Source organism: Bufo bufo, chromosome 3 (assembly GCF_905171765.1).
Source record: "Bufo bufo chromosome 3, aBufBuf1.1, whole genome shotgun sequence".
NCBI lineage: Eukaryota > Metazoa > Chordata > Amphibia > Anura > Bufonidae > Bufo > Bufo bufo.
This window is the reverse complement of record NC_053391.1, coordinates 440,495,428-440,518,056: the sequence shown is the minus strand read 5'-3', so window position 1 is coordinate 440,518,056 and position 22,629 is coordinate 440,495,428. Positions and strand designations below refer to the sequence as shown.

The 22,629-nt window shown below is 44.1% G+C and overlaps 1 protein-coding gene across 9 annotated transcripts in view; it reads left to right on the top strand.

Annotated features, from left to right (window-relative positions):
• Window positions 1–22,629, top strand: part of NPAS2 (neuronal PAS domain protein 2) — a 168,102-nt gene that overhangs the window by 68,862 nt on the left and 76,611 nt on the right. For 8 of the 9 annotated variants that reach the window (XM_040425044.1, XM_040425042.1, XM_040425043.1 and 5 more), the window contains exons 2-3: window positions 9,985–10,038; window positions 11,694–11,842. In XM_040425044.1, the coding sequence (XP_040280978.1) occupies window positions 9,985–10,038; window positions 11,694–11,842 (203 nt within the window). Of the gene's footprint in view, window positions 1–9,984; window positions 10,039–11,693; window positions 11,843–15,745; window positions 15,787–22,629 lie in introns of those variants that run through there. The other variant, XM_040425046.1, reaches the window with a different exon arrangement.

The following is a 22,629-nucleotide window of genomic DNA, read 5'->3' as shown; positions in this document are numbered from 1 at the left end:
ATTTTACATATACCCATGCTGGGTGAGAGAAATATCTTGGCAAAAGACAACTTTTCCCATTTTTTTTATACAAAGTTGGCATTTGACCAAGATATTTATCTCACCCAGCATGGGTATATGTAAAATGACACCCCAAAACATATTCCCCAACTTCTGCTGAATACGGAGATACCACATGTGTGACACTTTTTTGCAGCCTAGGTGGGCAAAGGGGCCCAAATTCCTTTTAGGAGGGCATTTTTAGACATTTGGATACCAGACTTCTTCTCACGCTTTGGGGCCCCTAAAATGCCAGGGCAGTATAAATACCCCACATGTGACCCCATTTTGGAAAGAAGACACCCCAAGGTATTCAATGAGGGGCATGGCGAGTTCATAGAAAAAAAATAATTTTGGCACAAGTTAGCGGAAATTGATTTTTTTGATTTTGTTCTCACAAAGTCTCCCTTTCCGCTAACTTGGGACAAAAATTTCAATCTTTCATGGACTCAATATGCCCCTCAGCGAATACCTTGGGGTGTCTTCTTTTCAAAATGGTGTTATTTGTGGGGTGTTTGTACTGCCCTGGCATTTGAGGGTCTCCACAATCATTACATGTATGCCCAGCATTAGGAGTTTCTGCTATTCTCCTTATATTGAGCATACGGGTAATGAGATTTTTTTTTTCCGTTCAGCCTCTGGGCTGAAAGAAAAAAATGAACGGCACAGATTTCTTCATTCGCATCGATCAATGTGGATGAAAAAATCTCTGCCAAAAAAAAAAAAAGGAGGGGAAAGGCGTCTGCCAGGACATAGGAGCTCCGCCCAACATCCATACCCACTTAGCTCGTATGCCCTGGCAAACCAGATTTCTCCATTCACATCAATCGATGTGGATGAATAAATCATTGCCGGGATTTTTTTTTTTATATATACAAAGTGTTTGCCAAAGTATATGAACACCGCCACCTCCTCAGCTCATATGCCTCGGCAAACATATCTTTTACTGCAGAGGAGAAATCTCGTCTTGCAGCGCCGCATACACCGACTTGCGTGTAATCTGACAGCAGCGCAATGCTTCTGTCAGAATGCACATCAGTGCTGCAGCTGGTCGATCGGTTGGTCCACCTGAAAGGTAAAAAAAACAAAACAAAAAAGAAAAAACCAGGCCGCAACGCAATAAATTTATTAACTGTTGAACAGAACATAGAAACTTTTTTTTAACTTTTTTAACTGAACGTTTAACTTTTTTACTTACCGGTAATTTTTTTTTTGTTTAGTTTTTTTTACCTTTATAGAACAAACCTCTCCTTCCCCATGGGACAATGTGCAAAGCGCAAATCGCCCAAAGATGTGGCGAAGTACGTTATGCACTTTATCCCAGGTGAAAGGAGAGGTTTGCAGCAGCTGTGAGTAAAAGGGCCCTAATAGCCCTGTGTGCCTGTCCTGTGAGATGCAATCCCTATGCTAGGTGTACCTGTGTGTGGTACTTCCGGAAACACTCACCAAAGCATAGGGCAGGGTGGTCAGGACAGTCAGGACAGAAATAGCGGGTGTCACGCCTTATTGCACTCCTGCTACAGACACGACATTTTTTTCGGGGTGGCGGTTGGGTTGAGGTACCAGCAACGACACTGGGGAAATGTCGCTCGTGTAGACGGCTAACTACACTGGTGGATGGGGCCACGGAACCTCCTGGATACAGGAGGTTCTCGATGATCTCTTCCTGGAATTTGAGGAAGGATCCTGTTCTCCCAGCCTTACTGTAGAGAACAAAACTATTATAGGCAGCCAATTGAATTAAATATACAGACACCTTCTTATACCAGCGTCTGGTTCTGCGGGAAACTAAATAGGGAGCCAACATCTGGTCATTGAAGTCCACCCCTCCCATGAGCGCATTATAGTCGTGGACTGAGAGGGGCTTTTCAATGACACGGGTTGCCCTTTCAATTTGGATTGTCGTGTCTGCGTGAATGGAGGAGAGCATGTAAACGTCACGCTTGTCTCTCCATTTCACCGCGAGCAGTTCTTCATTACACAAGGCAGCCCTCTCCCCCCTTGCAAGACGGGTGGTTACAAGCCGTTGGGGGAAGCCCACGCGACTAGTTCGCGCGGTGCCACAGGCGCAAATCCGTTCTAGAAACAAATGCCTAAAGAGGGCCACACTTGTGTAGAAATTGTCCACATAAAGATGGTACCCCTTGCCGAATAAGGGTGACACCAAGTCCCAGACTGTCTTCCCACTGCTCCCCAGGTAGTCAGGGCAACCGACCGGCTCCAGGGTCTGATCTTTTCCCTCATAGATCCGAAATTTGTGGGTATAGCCTGTGGCCCTTTCACAGAGCTTATACAATTTGACCCCATACCGGGCACGCTTGCTTGGGATGTATTGTTTGAAGCCAAGGCGCCCGGTAAAATGTATTAGGGACTCGTCTACGCAGATGTTTTGCTCGGGGGTAAACAAATCTGCAAATTTCTGGTTGAAATGGTCTATGAGGGGCCGAATTTTGTGGAGCCGGTCAAAAGCTGGGTGGCCTCTGGGACGGGAGGTGGTGTTGTCGCTAAAATGCAGAAAACGTAGGATGGTCTCAAATCGTGTCCTGGACATAGCAGCAGAGAACATGGGTGTGGCAAAACCAACCTCGCCACTGGGTTTTGGAGAGGACTGACTGCTGGCCTCTTGCCCCTGGATTATGGGCCATATACTAACTTTTAAACCCCTGAACCTATTCAAGTGAATTTTGGATAGGTTTGTCACAAAGTTATACTGTTCGAATTAATGTAAGTTATATGTATGGCCAATGTAAACTCACAAAGTTGTAACAATTTATAATAAGTGTAACTTGTCAGCTTGGGAGGAATATGCGGGTGTGTTTCTATTGTGCCATTGTCCCATTGTGTGTTTAAAATGGTGATGTCTGTTCTGTTGTCCTCACATGTGTATTGGCGATCTCCCTTTGTCCTCAGAGATAATTGGATTGCTCTTCAGGTTGTCTGGACAGAGAGGAGGAAACCATGATGCATTGTGGGGATATGTTGTCCTATGTCAGTCTTCATTCTGGTCCTCTGGGGGCGTGAACGATTGGTTGCTGTTGTATCATTGTATGTGTTGTAAATTACTGATTGGTTGTATTTCAAACCCCTGTGGGCAGTACTATGTTTGTGGTTTATGAATAAAAGAGGCTGTACGTGAAGTACAGTCAGACCACTGCTTGATCCTCAACACGGAGCCTTGTCTCGTTATTGGGGGGATTCACTGTATGCTGTTAGAAGACCGATTGCCAGAAGGATAAGCTGATCCCTGTTCGTCTGCTAGCAGCTATTCGTGAGGTTCCAGTTTGGAGTGCTACTTTGTATCCAGTTCGGGAGTTGGTGTTCTGCAGTAGCTGTGCCTGTCTCTCAGAAAGGGGCATATCGCCTAAACGGATTTTAACCCCTTGTCTGCTGAAACGGTCCGTTACATTGGTGGCAAGCAGCGGGATCGTTCCTACAGCCAGAAGGACAGCTACAAAGAAACATCATTCCCTGGAATTACAATTTGAGGGCAACGCATGTCCCAGTACAGCGACCCTGACAGCACCAGAATGGAAACAGCAGTGGAGTACGATGAGGGTGTCATGGATGACCGAGATGCAGTCCGCAAAGGCATCTGGTACCAGGTACTGGGTATTGTGGAGTATATGCAGGACGAGAGACTCCCCACGGAAGACCAGCGGTTGCAGAAGCGAGTAGCCCTGCGGATGCCCTTCCTGGGAGAGCAGCCCCGGGAGGAATGGGTAAAGGAATTGGAACTCCTAGCATGGCGAGAGCTGTGGCTGGAAGATGCCTACCAGGCGCTCTGGTGGTATGGGGCACAGTACCTACCCAGGACAGCTGAGCATGACAAGCCGGAGGGAGAGGAGTTTGATGGTCCTGGCTTGTTATGGGAGACCTTTTCAGAGCTGGAGTTTGGGAGCCCTACACAAGCCCGGTTCCATGATCTCTTGGAATGGAGGGAGAGCAGGTATGACTGGGACGACACTCATGAGATTGAGCAGGACCTGGTCCACCTGGTGATCCGGGAGATGGAGCTGGAACAGGGCTACCAGCAGCTGTTCCACGCCAGTGAGAAGGCTCAGCAGGACAGTAAGGTGACAGACCCAGTCTCCATTCCCCAGCGGCAGTGTGAATTGCAGGGAATTGGGAGCCCAGTCTCCATTCCCCAGCGGCAGTGTGAAGTGCAGGGAGAGGAGAGCAGCGTCCTCCCTCCTCAGCGGCAGGCGGAGTTACAGAGGGCAGAGGTAGTTGTTCCTGCCCCCCAGCAGCAGCATGATTTTTTGGGAATTGGGAGCCCAGTCTCCATTCCCCAGCGGCAGGCGGAGTTCCAGGGGGCAGAGACAGTCGGTCCTGTCCCCCAGCGGCAGAGTGTCCAGCAGGGAATAGAGAGCCCAGTCTCCTTTCCCCAGCAGCAGGACACTGTATTGGGAGCGGAGACGGTCGGTCGCCCTCCCCAGCGGCTGGAAGTATGTATGGGAGAGGAGCTCATTACCCCCTCTCCCCAGCGGCAGCTTAACGCACCAGGGGGACAAAGTAAGCCCCACAACAGTGCAGATGGGACCGTGGTCTCTGCACTTACAGTACAGGGGGTAGAGACAGTCGGTCTCCCCCTCCAACAACCAGGCTCCAACCAGGCTTCTTCCGTGGTAGCGCTGGCACCAGGGCAGAGTACCGCTGATCCCTGCCCACAAAGCAACCTCCACTCCAAGCCAGGGAGCAACACAGAGACCGGGAGTACCAGCTTCCAACATAACCTTGGTGGACTCACTGGACAGAGACAGGCTACTAAAGTCAACAGGTCCAGTATTGGGTTGTGGGTGGGCTGCCAGACTAACTCAGGTACTGACCGGCGTGAGGTCAGGTATCTGGTTAGTCTTCCCTGGGGGGGGGAGATGTGTGGCAAAACCAACCTCGCCACTGGGTTTTGGAGAGGACTGACTGCTGGCCTCTTGCCCCTGGATTATGGGCCATATACTAACTTTTAAACCCCTGAACCTATTCAAGTGAATTTTGGATAGGTTTGTCACAAAGTTATACTGTTCGAATTAATGTAAGTTATATGTATGGCCAATGTAAACTCACAAAGTTGTAACAATTTATAATAAGTGTAACTTGTCAGCTTGGGAGGAATATGCGGGTGTGTTTCTATTGTGCCATTGTCCCATTGTGTGTTTAAAATGGTGATGTCTGTTCTGTTGTCCTCACATGTGTATTGGCGATCTCCCTTTGTCCTCAGAGATAATTGGATTGCTCTTCAGGTTGTCTGGACAGAGAGGAGGAAACCATGATGCATTGTGGGGATATGTTGTCCTATGTCAGTCTTCATTCTGGTCCTCTGGGGGCGTGAACGATTGGTTGCTGTTGTATCATTGTATGTGTTGTAAATTACTGATTGGTTGTATTTCAAACCCCTGTGGGCAGTACTATGTTTGTGGTTTATGAATAAAAGAGGCTGTACGTGAAGTACAGTCAGACCACTGCTTGATCCTCAACACGGAGCCTTGTCTCGTTATTGGGGGGATTCACTGTATGCTGTTAGAAGACCGATTGCCAGAAGGATAAGCTGATCCCTGTTCGTCTGCTAGCAGCTATTCGTGAGGTTCCAGTTTGGAGTGCTACTTTGTATCCAGTTCGGGAGTTGGTGTTCTGCAGTAGCTGTGCCTGTCTCTCAGAAAGGGGCATATCGCCTAAACGGATTTTAACCCCTTGTCTGCTGAAACGGTCCGTTACAATGGGCATGTGATGAATTGGGTTCGTGGACCAATATGACCGCAATTCATGCTTTTTAGTTAGACCCATGTTGAGGAGAAGGCCCAAAAAAATTTTAAGTTCGGAAACTTGGACTGGTTTCCACCGGAAAGACTGGGCATAAGAGCTTCCCGGGTTGGCGGATATAAATTGTGTGGCATACCGATTTGTTTCTGCCACGACTAAGTCCAAGAGCTCCGCAGTCAAGAACAGCTCAAAAAATCCCAGGGCCGAACCGATTTGAGCCGTCTCAACCCGAACTCCAGACTGGGCGGTGAAAGGGGGAACTACAGGTGCGGCTGAAGTTGGTGACTGCCAATCAGGGTTTGCCAGCACCTCAGGGATTCTAGGGGCTCTACGGGCCTGTCTGCGCGGTGGCTGCGACGGGGTAACTAGTGCACGTGCCACCGTACCAGCTTCAACTGCCCTTCTGGTGCTCGCCACGTCACCATGTTGTACGGCAGTGCTGGTACTAGGTCCAGGAAGGGCTGCGCTGCTGGTGTATGCCTCACCACGTGATCCGGCAGCGACAGCCCCACTCTGCTGCTCTTGAAACGGATCCTGCGTAACCTGTGGTCTAGCGACACGGGGCCGGGTACGCCTGGTGCTGCCAGGGACCTCCACCTCCTCGTCCGAACTTTGGGTCAGAGAGCCACTGCTTTCCACAGGTTCATATTCTGACCCGCTAGATTCATCAGATGAGGGTTCCCTCTCCTCATCCGACTGGGTCAGAATCCTGTAGGCCTCTTCAGAAGAATACCCCCTGTTTGACATTTGGACTACTAAATTTAGGGGTATTCCCTGAGACTACCCAAGAAAAAAAGCAAACCTGTCTTACAAAGGGGAGGCTAGCGAAGTACCGGAGGCTGCTGCGGTTGATAAAAAATATCAAAACTGATTTTTTTATCGCCGCAGTGCGTGTAAAGTGAATGTGCAGTGATCAAAAAACAAAATTTTTTTTGTCACTGCGGTGGGGCGGGCGTGGGTGAACGCACGTGTGGGCGACCGATCAGGCCTGATCGGGCAAACACTGCGTTTTGGGTGGAGGGCGAACTAAAGTGACACTAATACTATTATAGATCTGACCGTGATCAGTTTTGATCACTTACAGATACTATAAAAGTACAAATGCTGATTAGCGATACGCTAATCAGCGAATAAAAGTGACTGCGGTGCGGTGGGCTGGGCGCTAACTGACGCTAACTACCTAACCAAGGGGCCTAAACTATCCCTAAAACCTAACAGTCAATACTAGTGAAAAAAAAAAAGTGACAGTTTACACTGATCACTTTTTTTCCTTTCAATAGTGATTGACAGGGGCGATCAAAGGGGTGATCAAAGGGTTAATTGGGGTGCAGGGGGGTGATCTGGGGCTAAAGTGTGGTGTTGGTGCTACTCACTGTGAAGTCTGCTCCTCTGCTGGATCCAACCGACGAAAAGGACCAGCAGAGGAGCAGAGAAGCCATATAACAGATCATATTTACTAATATGATCTGTTATCTGGCTTCTGATTCGATTTTTTGAAAATCGCCAGCCTGCCAGCCAATGATCGTTGCTGGCAGGCTGGTGACAAAATACTTCTTTAACTTTTGCCGGCCCGCGATGCGCATGCGCGGGCCGGCAATGCACGAAATCTCGCACCGGCGCGTCCACCCAGAACAACAGGACCGCCGCAAAGACGCAATCCTGCGTACGGCGGTCCTGAGGAGGTTAAAGGGGTTGTCCGAGTTCAGAGCTGAACTCGGACATACCTCCATTTTCACCCAGGCAGCCCCCCCTGACATGAGCATCGGAGCAGTTCATGTTTCGATGCTCTCCTTTGCCCTGCGCTAAATCGCACAGGGCAAAGGCATTTTTTGAAGATTCGGTGACGTACCGGGGCTCTCCATGGGGCTGGCAGTAAAACGGCTAGGGCAGCGCTAAAGACCGCCCATCAGAGCCGGTGACGTCACCGAACACACTGCCGGGTGGATTTAGCGCAGGGCAAGTGAGCGCATCGGAGCATGAGATGCTCCGATGCCAACATCAGAGGGGCTGCCTGGATGAAAATAAGGGTATGTCCGGGTTCAGCTCTGAACCCGGACAACCCCTTTAATGTCTATGGATGTACCTCCATAGAAATTAGGCTTTATCCGAGCCCCCAACTTTTGATGTACCTGTATTCTTACATCCTCTTTATCTCCTGTATTTCTGTTAGCCGCTTAAGGGTCCCCCCATATATTCTAATTCACGAGCAGGAGCGCAATACATGATTCACGGGCGGTGCAGCAGGACCTGGGGACATCATGTTCAGTATACACGCCCCTCTCCTCTGATTGGCCGCCTGAGACAATTCTCCTGCTCGCTCTCCCGGCTTACCTCTATTTAATGAGCAGGAGCGGGCAGGCGCGCGCGGCCATACCAGCGCCGATGCTGCTGCATGGTAGTGTTCCCCGCTTGTGTCCAACTTAGGCAACCTTATTATGATTTTTTTGCACCTGCTTACCAATAGCTCCTGATGAGGTGCCTGGCATAGGGCAACCAGAAACGCGTCGAGCAGGGCAGGGTGTGGTGGGGGTCTTCCAGATATCAACTCTGGTGGTCAAATACACTGAGATGTTTCTGGGGTTATGGACATGGACCCCTGCTGAGTAATGGCAGCTTAACTGTAGCCAGTAATAAAAATAAAAAACAGGCACGGTCCGCTGCCACTACTCATTCATGTGGTAATTAAACTGTGGACATATTGAACGTCACTGTGAAAATCCAAGAATAGTGACAATTTGTCCGCAGTTTCATTGGGGGGAAAGCTGAAAATATATTCACCTTTTCTGAGTTCAATTCCTATCTTCCTATTTTGAAATATAATGAGAGGGTTCAGCTTTATTTTAAATAAGCACCTTTAATAAAATTTTGGTATTTTCATATTTTAACCGTCTTATCAGGCAGTGAGCACATTACTGTTTTAGTAATTTGAATGCTCCCGTTTATCATTTATTGCCCCTTTTACTTTTCTATTTATCTACATTGTTGTTGTTTTTTTGTTCCTGACCCTTTTATTCCCATAGGGGTTTATATTAGAATACATTTCCTATAATTATTGACTTAAAGAATTCTATTCTCTCCCCAGAACATAACACATTAGAATACATGCTACATCTGACTTAGAACAAAATAGCTGATAGAACTTTGTCCTCTGAAGGTGCTGGCACACAGTGCAGTTCTGACATGCATCCAGGATGTAGTTTTCAATTTAGCCAGTTTAGCAGCCTCATTAAACCCTGGTGTTCTTCATAGTGGAAATGATTTAAATAATTTCAGCTAGCTACTATAAAAAAACACATCCTGAATGCATGTCAGAACAGCGCTGTGTGCCAGCACCCTTACACAGGGCTCCATAGGAACATTGCTGTGGCAGGCCTCAGAGCCTGCAGAAGACCTGAGGCTTCCACAGCAAACAAACGGCTCCCAGATCTCAGTGCATGGGAGCTGCTCGAGTCATAGAAGTACAGTGCTCCAGGGGAAAGACCTCTCAGATGCTGTGGTCACAATTGACCACAGCATCTGAGGGTTTAAAAGCCTGCGATCGGCATTATACATGATCACAAACTTGACCTCCAGATGTCTGCTGTGTAGAACAGCAGGCAGCGCTCAGTTTCTATTCGGGAGCCATATTTAAAGGTCCAACATGAGCTGTACATATACATCACATGTCAGGAAGAGGTTAAAGGGAATCTGTCACCGTAAAAAAAAGGTATTATATATAATATTCCATATTAAATAGTCCTGTTACAGTCAATTGGCTTAATTCATATTGAAATATTTTGAAAGCACAATGTGAAAGCAGTACCGCTGCAGATATACTTATTGTTTATTGTGCTGCATTTTTTTTTACATAGTTTAGTGTCCTAAATTCATTGTCATGCCACTACTGTAGATCAGTAATATATTTGACTTTTGGTATGTAGATTTAGGACATCAGTCACATTACTCCTGCTAAGTTTATATATAGAAGTAAAAAGTGATAAAAGGTAAAATAAAGATCTGCTAAACAAATAAAAACTAGTTAAATATTAAGTTTAATATATATTGTCATTTCCCTATGGCTTAGTTAAAAAGTCAGATTTTGAGCCACTTCCACAGATACCTCTTTCCAGTAAACCAAGACGACTCACTAAAAATTATAGAAAAATTTGATGTTTTTCTAATATAACCAGCAACTCCATTTTGTGTTCACAGGAATAGCTGCGCAGAGAAGCTAATGGATGGAGATGAGAAAGATAGGGTGAAGAGGTAAGATCAACAACACCCAAAGCTATTAAAAGAGCTTAGCGGTGAACTAGCAAAACCATTAACAGATTTATTTAACCAATCACTGGTAACAGGAGTCGTCCCAGAAGATTGGAAATTAGCAAATGTTGTGCCCATTCACAAGAAAGGTAGTAGGGAGGAATCGGGCAACTATAGGCCAGTAAGCCTGACATCAATAGTGGGGAAATTAATGGAAACCATACTTAAGGAGAGGATTGTGGAACATCGAAAATACCATGGATTGAAAGATAAAAAACAGCATGGGTTTACTTCAGGGAGATCATGTCAAACTAATCTTATTGATTTTTTTGGTTGGGTGACTAAAATAATAGGTGGCGGAGGTGCAGTAGACATCGCTTATCTGGACCTTAGTAAGGCTTTTGATACTGTCCCACATAGAAGGCTTATCAATAAATTGCAGTCTTTGTGCTTGGACTCCCATATTGTTGAATGGATTAGGCAGTGGCTGAGGGACAGACAACAGAGGGTTGTAGTCAATGGAGTATATTCAGACCATGGTCTTGTTACCAGTGGGGTACCTCAGGGATCTGTTCTGGGACCCATATTGTTTAATATCTTTATCAGCGAAATTGCAGAAGGCCTCGATGGTAAGGTGTGTCTTTTTGCTGATGACACAAAGATTTGTAACAGGGTTGATGTCCCTGGAGGGATACACCAAATGGAAAAGGATTTAGGAGAACTAGAGGAATGGTCAAAAATCTGGCAACTAAAATTGAATGTTGATAAGTGCAAGATAATGCACCTGGGGCATAAAAACCCAAAAGCAGAATATAAAATCAGTGATACAGTCCTAACCTCAGTATCTAAGGAAAGGGATTTAGGGGTAATTATTTCAGAAGACTTAAAGGTAGGCAGACAATGTCATAGAGCAGCAGGAAATGCTAGCAGAATGCTTGGGTGTATAGGGAGAGGAATTACCAGTAGAAAGAGGGAGGTGCTCATGCCGCTCTACAGAGCACTAGTAAGACCTCATTTGGAGTATTGTGCTCAGTACTGGAGACCATATCTCCAGAAGGATATTGATACTTTGGAGAGAGTTCAGAGAAGAGCTACTAAACTAGTACATGGATTGCAGGATAAAACTTACCAGGAAAGATTAAAGGACCTTAACATGTATAGCTTGGAAGAAAGACGAGACAGAGGGGATATGATAGAAACTTTTAAATACATAAAGGGAATCAACAAGGTAAAAGAGGAGAGAATATTTAAAAGAAGAAAAAGTGCTACAAGAGGACATGGTTTTAAATTAGAGGGGCAAAGGTTTAAAAGTAATATCAGGAAGTATTACTTTACTGAGAGAGTAGTGGATGTATGGAATAGCCATCCTGCAGGAGTGGTAGCTGCAAATACAGTGAAGGAGTTTAAGCATGCATGGGATAGGCATAAGGCCATCCTTCATATAAGATAGGGCCAAGGGCTTTTCATAGTATTTATTATATTGGGCAGACTAGATGGGCCAAATGGTTCTTATCTGCCGACACATTCAATGTTTCTATGTAACATATATACATTTAAAATAATAAATCTAGTAACAGAATTTATTTTAGTGAACTGACCAAAAACTGATCGCTAGCTTTCATAATCCTCTAATTCCATAAATTTGTTTGATTATCCAGGGCTTTACGTAACAGATCTGAGAAAAAGAGGCGTGACCAGTTCAATGTACTTATCAAAGAGCTCAGCTCCATGCTTCCTGGGAATGACCACAAGATTGACAAAACCACTGTGCTGGAAAAAGTTATTGGATTTCTACAGAAACACAATGGTAAAGCTACATCTTTCCTTAAATAGGTTTGACATTGCCTTACTAAAGAAGAGCTCTTGGAGTTTTCTGAATCTTCAGTTGATTTTACAGAACGTTTGAATATCATTAGATAAAAACTATTGCAGGAGAACAACATTCACTGCCATTTCCTTTACCCAGCACCATCTGACAATGTTTTAGAAATGCACATTCTAAATAATCCACTATACAGTTCTGACTGGCACCGTCCTCTCTCTGCCAGCTAGGACTGATAGTGCCAGTGCCATACTTAACAAATTATGTAGGGTCCCTGTATGTATAGGGGGGATCACACAGTGCTTTGTGGCCAGGGGCAGGAAAGCACATAGCCTTTGTGCTGCCTTAGGGAAAAACCTCACCCCCACCCCTGACATGCCAAATTCTTGGCTGAACTCCTTTCCCTCCAGCCAGAGGGGTAACTTGACCAGCATGCACTTTCTATAATGCCAGTGTCTTTTTATGTGGCACAAGGGTCTTTGGGCCCCCTCAGGCTCCTGGGCCCGGTAGCGACTGCTACCTCTGCACCCCCTATAGCTACGCCCCTGATGTAGACATATATGACATAAGATAACAAATAGATAGAACATTTCCAATCAAGGCATAATTGCAAAGCTGTCCTTTTTATTTTACGTTCAGAGGACAGAAAACTGGATGATTTTGACCAAGATGGTTGGACCTGGAGCAGACATCTATTGGTGCAGTGACACAGCCATTGGCTAGACAAAGAGATTTCTTTATTGAGATACTAAAACGTCAGTTAGACAAAGTGTTTTGGAGCTCTAGTGCTGCTTTCTCAAGTCTGATTGGGGACTGTGGCTACAACTGTGCTGCTACCTTATCCCAACCAGACTTGAGAAATGAGCCCTAGATCTCTGAAACACGTAGTCTAACTGAAGTTTTAGTATCTCAATAAAGAAATCTCATGCAAATGCACCAATAGATGTCTTCTCCGGGTCACACTATCTTGGTCTAAATCATCCAGCATTCTCTCCTCTGAATTTCTGCTTCTTCTGCTGCCTGGCAACGTCTTGTGGGACTTTTTTGAAAACATTATCAGGGAATATATTCCTTCATTCTATTCAACCACTTTAGAAACTATCCAAAATGTTGGTATGAGAAGCATCTCAAGAAGCAGAAAATTGTAGGGTAGCATTACAAAAATGGTGTGAGTAATATGGAAAATGCAGAGAGGCTTATCACGCATTAAAAAGTGACATGGATAGAGTCATAGGGTGACAAAAGCTAACAGGGTACCCCACCAGTTTATAACTATACATTAGAGGCCAGGTGAATATGCTTGTGGTTATGCTTACATGTTAGAGGACCCTAGAAACAGATCTTACATGTTAGAGGACCATAAATGTAAGACAGCTTCCTAGAATCTGTGACAGATAAACGCCACAAAAGTGTCTTATATCTGGTCATAAATGACCCCCTACTGTATATTCTTTTTCCATATTTATTTCCAATAAATATAGAAATGTAGCTTAGTAAACTGTATACCATATAAAATAAACTGGTTAAGGAACCCCAAGCTAAGATTATAATGAACGGCGAACCCACATATCATGGAAATCAACCAATAAGTAGGGTCGCCTGTTTGATTTCACTTGATTATTATTTTCACTTGAACTTTATGAACATCATTTGGTGGAATCGGTGCTGAATTGATTAGCCTTACTCCATATAACCAAGACATGAATAAATTACCACTCATCACTGAGTCCATTGTTGTCAGTCTGTTTATCCAACACATGATACACTTGGCCTGTGGCTCCTTAACCTGATTTACCACTCAGATCTCCACTAATAGTGAGTGCTACCTTGTATCTCTTTATATTATATGGTATTGTACGGTTTTCTAAGCCTCATTTTCACATTTATTGGTAATTATAGCCATATACATTGCATTATTTAGTACTGATGTTACCTGAGTGACAATCTATATATTTATATATCTTATTTCTATACTTTGTCAGGTTTTTATTTTATTCTTTTTTTGGAATTTCTTATTTATCTTTACATTAAAAGTTAAGTTTTATCTAGGCAGAGCTTTTTTGAGTGGCTTCTGATTGCAAGGACTAAAATGATGTCATCTATGTCATCAACAAAAACGTATAGACTAGGCTTAAATAAGTAGACTTCTATTATTGATTATTGTACTAGATGGGGTAGCATGAAGGAAGGCCAACTAGCATTGATCTCACCTGCATACAGGTGCCTTAGGAGAAGGTAACAATCCCAAAATAGGGGCTCTAGCTGTTTTTATAATGAACAGGTAAATCTAAGGTATTTGCCAAGGTTTTAAAGGGGATCGGTCGCCAGTTCTTATGGTGTCCTAACTAAGGCCAACATAAACCAGGGACAGTTCTCCTTAGCAAAATGCTGGGTCACTTTCTTTATCTGGTATGGAACAGCTCCAGTCCCCATATTCATGAGCCGTGGGATTTCTCCACCCACCTGCTGATGATTTATATGGAAAAAAAACTGTCAATCAGATGCAGGTGGGCAAGGAGAGCCGTGAGCTCATGAATATGGGGACTCATCGGCATGCGCTGAAGCTGTTAGGATTTAAAAGTGAGGGCAGCAGAAAACTAGTGACAGATTTCCTTTAGGCCTCTTTTACCATTCATTTCAATGGTTCCGGAAAAAAAACGGAATGTACTCCGTATGCATTCTGTTTCCGTATTTCCGTTCCGTTGAAAGATAGAACATGTCCTATTATTGCCCGCAAATCACGTTCCATGGCTCCATTCAAGTCAATTGGTCCGCAAAAAAAACTGAACACATACGGAAATGCATCCGTATGTCTTCCGTATCCGTTCCGTTTTCGCGGAAACATCTATTGAAAATTTTATGCCCAGCCTCATTTTTTCTATGTAATTACTGTATACTGTATATGCCATATGGAAAAACGGAACGGAAAAACAGAACAGAAACGAAAACACAACGGAAACAAAAAACGGAACAACGGATCTGTGAAAAACGGACTGCAAAACACTGAAAAAGCCATACGGTCGTGTGAAAGAGGCCTTAAGGGGTAGTGCCATGATTCATGTAAAAAAAAATTGAAATCAGACATCTTATAGTACATGGCAATTCCTTTCTTTCTAACAAAGATAGAACCAGGCCTCACATCGATCTAGAGATCTCCCCATTCACTGCTCCAATTGGTCTGCTAGATTTATTTCAGGCTGGCAGCTCAAAATGTGTTTCCTTTCTGCTATAGCTCTTTCCCTGTAACTGCCACAGCTTCTCACAGAAGATATGGATGGTGGCAATTGAAGATTTAAACTGAACGTGTGCGACCACCTCAATGAGGTGGATGGAGAAATAAGGAAAAGAACAAACAGCAGGTGGCACTATACAGATACATTTTATTGAATAGCTCAGTGGTTATACTGAAATTTTAATTACATGCATTTACAAAAGTATTCAGATCCATGTGCTGATCTGAAAAATGTAGAATATTTTTCGTGGCACAACCCCTTTAAGGGATTTTTGTAGAGAATTGTTCCTTTTGTGCTTGTGCTTTTAGAAATTGTTTAAGGAAAGCACATGCTTTACATGCCTCACATTTAAAGTAAGTCTGTCAGAAGCTTTAAGCTCATTTAACAGGCAGACTAGCCATTTTGGAAGCTGTTCCCATCTCTGCTTATTTCTATATAGGTAGAGACCAGTAAATATAGCTGAAACGGGGAGTGAGAAGCCAGTACATGGATAGTATTGTGTTCCCCTAGTGTTGAGGAAATACTTCACAGCTTCCCAACCCCTTATCACGAGGCATGAGTTGTAGAGCACCTAGACATCTAAACTTGCTTGATTTGTATCCTGTTCTGTACCTCCATTCTCCAGTTTATTGAGGATGTCCATTTTGTCCCATAGATAAGAGTGACAAGGTCTTCTCAACAAACTATCCACATACAGTATGTGTTGTTGTTTTGGGTTAGCCCATCTATACTGGATTGATATTTTCATTTATTTTTGAAAGGCTATAGAAAGTTGATATTTTCTTACTCTGCAAAAAAAGGTTTTCTCTCTTATCCAATAGACTCTACACTTCCTCCAATATGTTTTGGACTCAATAGACTCTATATTGGACTGTTAAATCTGTATCCAATTTTTTTGTAATGTGATAAAATACTTAGGCACTTTTCTTTATAGTCTTCCATGTCCATTACCTCAATGTTCCCACCCTTCTCAGATAGCTTTATTATTATAAATTGATACTGCTCAAGTTCAAACAGAACTTTCAATTCTGAATTTGTGGCATTTCAATTCTGAATTTGTGGTATAGATCCTTAACAGAGCATAATACATCAAATATAGTTTCCCTTACGTCCTCAACAGCAGCACAGATGGGGTTAACTGCCCCTGTGGACTGGTAGGACCGGCGGAATTTTAATGAGCCCAAGAACCAATAAACGATCTTCAGCTCCCTGAAAGGGAGGAGATCACCCCCCAGCCCACCGTGTTTTTAACAAGCATAATGTATTTAGGGTGGGATATTTGTGTGCTGCTGTTAGGACTAAGGGAAAACTAATTATCGTTAGAAATTAACGATTCCCTTACGTCCTCAACAGCAGCACAGATGGGGAGATAGCAAGAAGAATCCCCTAGGGAGGGTCCTCATGCCTGGCAGAACTAAGAACAGTCTGCCCAAAAGCCAAAAACTCTGCCATCCTAGCATCTATCCTATAATGGGAGATGAAGGTTGACTCAGAGCTCCAGGAGGCCGCCTTACAGATTAACTCTAAGGGGAGGAGTCTTCTCTCGGCAACCGAGGTGGAGACCGCCCTAGTAGAATGGGCTCTCACAAACTCAGGAGGATCTAAGGATTGGGAGACGAAAGCTTCCATAATGGCCTCCTTGATCCAGCGACTAATGGTGGCTTTAGACGCTTTACGGCCTTTAGACTTACCGGCAAACAGGATAAGAAGATTCTCATCTATCCTGAACTCACTAGATCTATCCACATAGATCTGGAAGCATCTTGAAATATCCAGCGGGTCTCTAGCTGGAGTATCAGAGGAGGAGGCTGTAAACAAAACTGGTAAAGATATTACCTGATTGATGTTCTGGAAAGTAGGCACCTTAGGTCTGAAGTAAGGTAAAAACTTCAGGAGTACTCTATCCTGTAGAAAAATAATGTACGGGTGAATTGCGGAAAAAGCCTGCAATTCAGAAACTCTTTTGGCTGAAGCTATAGCCAGAAGAAAGACCATCTTTAAAGTCAAAAATTTAAAATTTACCTCCTCCAAGGGCAAATCTCTTCTTGGGCTCATTAAAATTCCGCCGGTCCTACCAGTCCACAGGGGCAGTTAACCCCATCTGTGCTGCTGTTAGGACTAAGGGAAAACAAATTATCGTTAGAAATTAACGATTCTGTCACAAAAGAGAGTTGCTTATTAAGGATACCCATTTCTGCTTTTGCATGTTTCTGGAGGACAGGTGTTTCAGAATGCACTCTTGGATAGGTGGGATTGCTAAATTGTCCACAGGGGCAGTTAACCCCATCTGTGCTGCTGTTAGGACTAAGGGAAAACAAATTATCGTTAGAAATTAACGATTCTGTCACAAAAGAGAGTTGCTTATTAAGGATACCCATTTCTGCTTTTGCATGTTTCTGGAGGACAGGTGTTTCAGAATGCACTCTTGGATAGGTGGGATTGCTAAATTGTGCTGGATGTTAGGTGTACTGCAATCAAAAAACAAGGTCGACAGAAAAATAAAAATGTTTTGGCTTTAGGCTAAAACAATGGCACTGTTCCTATGTGTCTGTGGGGGACTAGTTGTTTTTTACTTTCTGTTTAAATCCTGGCCATGTCACTTTCATTTTGACTTCCATATTCCCAAACTGCATGTCAGCATGCATGGCTTAAATGGCACCTAAAAAAGGCGCAAAAACCTGAATGAATGTGAACCATTGTATTTTCTCAAGAGCTGACAGGTGTTAAACAAAAATTACTCAAACTATAAATCATATGGTACATCACAAAAAACACCAATTCATTTTGAGAAAATCTGCATAATGTTAGTGTTTGTTAGGGGTTGTTCAGCCTAATTAACTCTTAGGATACTGGATTTTTTTTTTTTTTTTTTTGTGTTTTCATTTTTCTTACCTGGAGCCATAATTTTGCTTCCTGGAGCCATAACTTTTTATTTTTTTCCATTCACATAGCTGTATGAGGGCTTACTTTTTGTGGGACTAGTTGTACTTTCTAATGCCACCATTTAATATGGCATACAATGTTGTGGGGAGTGGGAAAAAATTCCAAATAAGGTAGAATTGGAAAAAAAAGTCAATTCCTCCACCGTTTTACGGGTTTTGTTCCCACCGTGTTCCCTTTGCGGCAAAACTGACCTGTGCCCTTAATTTTCTGGCTCAGTACGAATGCAACAATACCACATATCTATAATTTTATTTATGTCTAAATATTGTAAAAATGCATTGAAACTTTGAATTATTTTTTTTTAGGACTACCCTGCAATCCAGCAGTAGTGGCCGTGCTTGCACACTATAGAAAAAGCCTTTTGTATCTGCCAGTATAGGAGGCAATATCGACAATTACAATACCGTGATCCCTCAAGATAAAATGGCCTCAGGATACAATATTTTCAAAATAAAATGTTCTTTTCTGGGTTATCGTATGTTGAACCTAGACTCAACATACAATGCCTCAGACTCACACCTATCCAATAAACATGACTGTATTAGCTGTCTAGTAGCACCTCTGGAATATTACTTGTCTGGTACTGGTCTCTGTCTGGGCCGGCTTGAGCTGCTTTAGACATCAAATGATGATTGCTTCATTTTATTTTTCTGGTGGATTGTGTACTATTCAGGATCCTGAGGAAGCTCCTGTCCTCATCATAGCGAGTAATATACACCTCCATCTCTTTGACTGTTATATGTATGGACTTGCTTTATGTGCCTCGCGTATCTGCTTATTTTTCTCAAAGAGGATGTCCCACGAAAAATATTGTACAGTTTTCAAACAGCACCTGGATCTGAATATTTTTGAAATTGCATGTAATTAAAAATTAAAAAACATAATCACAGAGTTATGCCCAGGGCCGGTGCAAGGATTTTTGCCGCCCTAGGCAAAGATCCATTTTGCTGCCCCCTCATGTCACTCACTCTGACAGACACACACACACACACTGACAGACAGACACGCACTCAGACACTCACTGAATGACGTACACATACACTTACTGACAGACACACATACACTCACTGACAGACAGACATACACTCACTGACAGACAGACACACACTCAGACACTCACTGAATGATGTACACAGAAACTCACTGACAGACATACTCACTGACAAACACACATACACTCACTGACAGACAGACACACACTCACTCACTGACAGACACTCACTGACAGACATACACCTACCCACTGAAACACACACACACACACACGGAAACTCACTGACAGACAAACACACACATATACTCACTGACAAACATACTGTACACATACTCACTGACAAACACACAGACACTTACTGACCGACAGGCATCCACACTCACTGACATACACTCACTCACTGACATACGCACACAGACACTCAATGACAGACACACATACATTTACTGACAGAAAGACAGAGACATACATACACTCACTCACTGACATAAATACACAGGCAGACACTCACTCACTGACATAAATACACAGGCAGACTCTCACTCAGTCAAACACTGGGGTCCAGTGTGGTGCAGCTCCTCAGTTCTCCAGCGCGCTGTTTAGTATGCCGGGGCCGGAATGACGTCATATTCCGGCATCACAGAGGGCGCGCGAAGGAGGAGTGGGGAGCTGCTAGAACTTGCCGCCCGCCTCCTCTCCTCCGGTAATTTACTGGCAGAGCAGGCACCTGCCATCAGGGTATGCAGATGCCTGCTCTGCCATATTTAAGAAGGACCTCCACCTCCTGGCCCCCCTGTAACGGCGCTGGGGGCGACTCAAGAGGCCGGCTCCCTAGGCGAACGCCTAGTTCGCCTATATGGTTGCACCGGCCCTGGTTATGCCTCATTCTCACATCAGCAATGGTAGAAAGTAAAAAGGTTCACAGCAGCATGTCCGGTGTGACTGTTTATTGGGAACCAAGAGTGCACACACAAAAGGATATGACGTTTCGGCTATGCAATAGCCTTTATCAAGTATACAGATACAAAAGAGTGAACAGTCATATATACAACAGAGTGGCCACCCATATGGCATAGTGTAGCCAATAGGCTAAAAGGTCAATCTCATCAGCACATGTGTTATAATTAAAATGGTCTGAGCTCCAATCAGACTAATGATAAATAATAGAAGTTACGTGTACCTGCACATCATTGAGACTCATCCACATACCTCAGTCATATCGATTCCCAAAGTCGGCGTCTCAACAGACCTACTGCGCATGTCTGTGACGTCATCACGTTTCAATATGGGCGGGCCGCCGTCACTAGCATCCACGGTGCGGCTACACCTCACTCTGTGACTACAGCACCCACAACCAATGAGCGCTCATACAGCAAATCACATGTAGAGCGCATCATCGGCCCACGTGATCATCACCTGACCGGCAAAAGGTCCTAGATCCACCTAATAGTAAATGGGTAAATCAATGACAATCTAATTGTCACTGAACCTCGGCTTAGGAAAAAAAAAAGAGGGCAATGGATGGGGCAATGGGTGTCGGCATATACTATGGAGCTAGTGAACCTAAAAAATTGTACCACAAGGGGACAGCTAGTAAAAGTGCAAAAATACTATGTGAATCATATATCTTAGAGTATCATGTAAAAACATTATATATCAAATCGGACAGTAGTAAATGAAAATATTCTACCTATCTACACTGTTAACATTGAATTCAATGTTAAGTCCCTGGGGTTGTAGGGATGGTAATGTGAAAATCCATTTTAACATGTGCTCCCTATCACCATTTTAACATGTGCTCCCTATCACCTCCTCTCTTGGGGACCTGAACAGAATCGATGACCCGGAATCTCAGTTGGCTGACAGAGTGTCCACAATCAACAAAATGTTTAGCCACCGGCTTATCCATAATTTTTTTCCTTATAGTGCTTTTGTGTTTGTTGATACGCTCCCTAATCTCTATGGTTGTCTCTCCCACATAGATCAAACTACAGGGGCAAACGATCATGTAGATGACAAACTTAGACCGGCCAGTGTAATATTCTGCGATATTGAATCTCTTGCCACTGTATGGGTGAACAAAAGTATTGCCTTTCAACATGTTCCCACAATTACAGCAACCCAAACAAGGGAAATTCCCAGTCTTTCTGGACTTCAAATACGTCTGGCCCCCTCTATTAACATCACACGTGTCAGTCTTAATCTGTTTGTCATGCAGATTAGTACCCCGTTTGTATGCCATCAATGGCGGTTTGTCAAATTCACTTACTGTAGGGAGACCCCTATGCAAAAAGTGCCACTCCCTTCTCAAAATCTGTGCTATATCAGCACTTTGATTGCCATAGATGGATACAAACGGGATGCGTCCCGTATTCTTTCTCCTAGGAGAAGCTTGAAAAGTGGACACTGTCAGCCGAGGAGATCCTGGTCCTCGTCCTATCTAGCAGCCTGCCTGGATATCTTCTATTGGAGAACTTGTTGCACATCTCATCAATGCGATCCATAAATTTGTCATCATCAGACACCACTCGTCTCACACGCAGCATCTGGCTCCAGGGTAAGGAGTCAAGCATGCAGCGTGGGTGATTACTGTCATATCTTAGAAGATTGTTCCTATCTGTAGGCTTTTTGTACAAGTCAGTTTTTAAAACACGTCCTTCACGGTATACCCTGACGTCAAGAAACTGCAACTCCTCTGAAGAGGCCGTCACAGTGAGACCATTATTAAGATGTTGGTGGAACTCATTCAAGGAGTCCATCGAACCACTCCAAATCATAAAAATGTTGTCGATGTAGCTCCACCAGCACAGGACCGACTGTTGAAACTGTGATGTGTATACCAATTTGTCCTCGACCTCCGCCATAAAAATATTGGCATAAGTTGGTGCCACGTTAGACACCATGGCCACACCGCGTGGTAAAAGGTATTGCCAAAGAGAAAATAATTCCTTTTGAGGACCAACTCTAGGAGGTCGAGGACAAAACGGTGCGCATCAAGAGTGAGTCCTGTGCCAGCCAGGGCCACATCGACGACATTTAGTCCATAGTAATGCATAATAGACGTGTACAAGGACACCACATCAAAACTCACCAAATAGAAGTGGACCGGTAGAGTGATTTCACTCAACTTGGTTAAAAAGTGTCCTGTGTCCCTGACATAAGAGGGAGCTGAGGTTGCGTGGACACGGACCAGTCTGTCTAAAAATATAGCGATGTTGCTGAAGATAGACCCCCTGCCCGACACAATGGGTCTGCCCGGGGGGTCTACCAACCGCTTGTGTATCTTCGGGAGAACATAGATCAGCGGGGTGATGGGAAAAGGTACCTTGAGAAACTGGCATAAATATAAATCAATAATGCCACGTGCATGTGCTGTATCAACAATGTCAGTTACCACCCTGGCAATCTCCCATTTGGGATCCTGTTTCAATTTTTCATACACTTCTCTATCACCCAACTGCCTATGTATCTCCCCTAAGTATCTGTCCGTGTCCATGACAACCACAGCTCCCCCCTTGTCGGCTGGTTTGATAGTGATGTCCCTGTTTTGTGTCAATGCCTTGAGGGCTGCCCTCTCTTTGTATGACATATTGGAATTATAC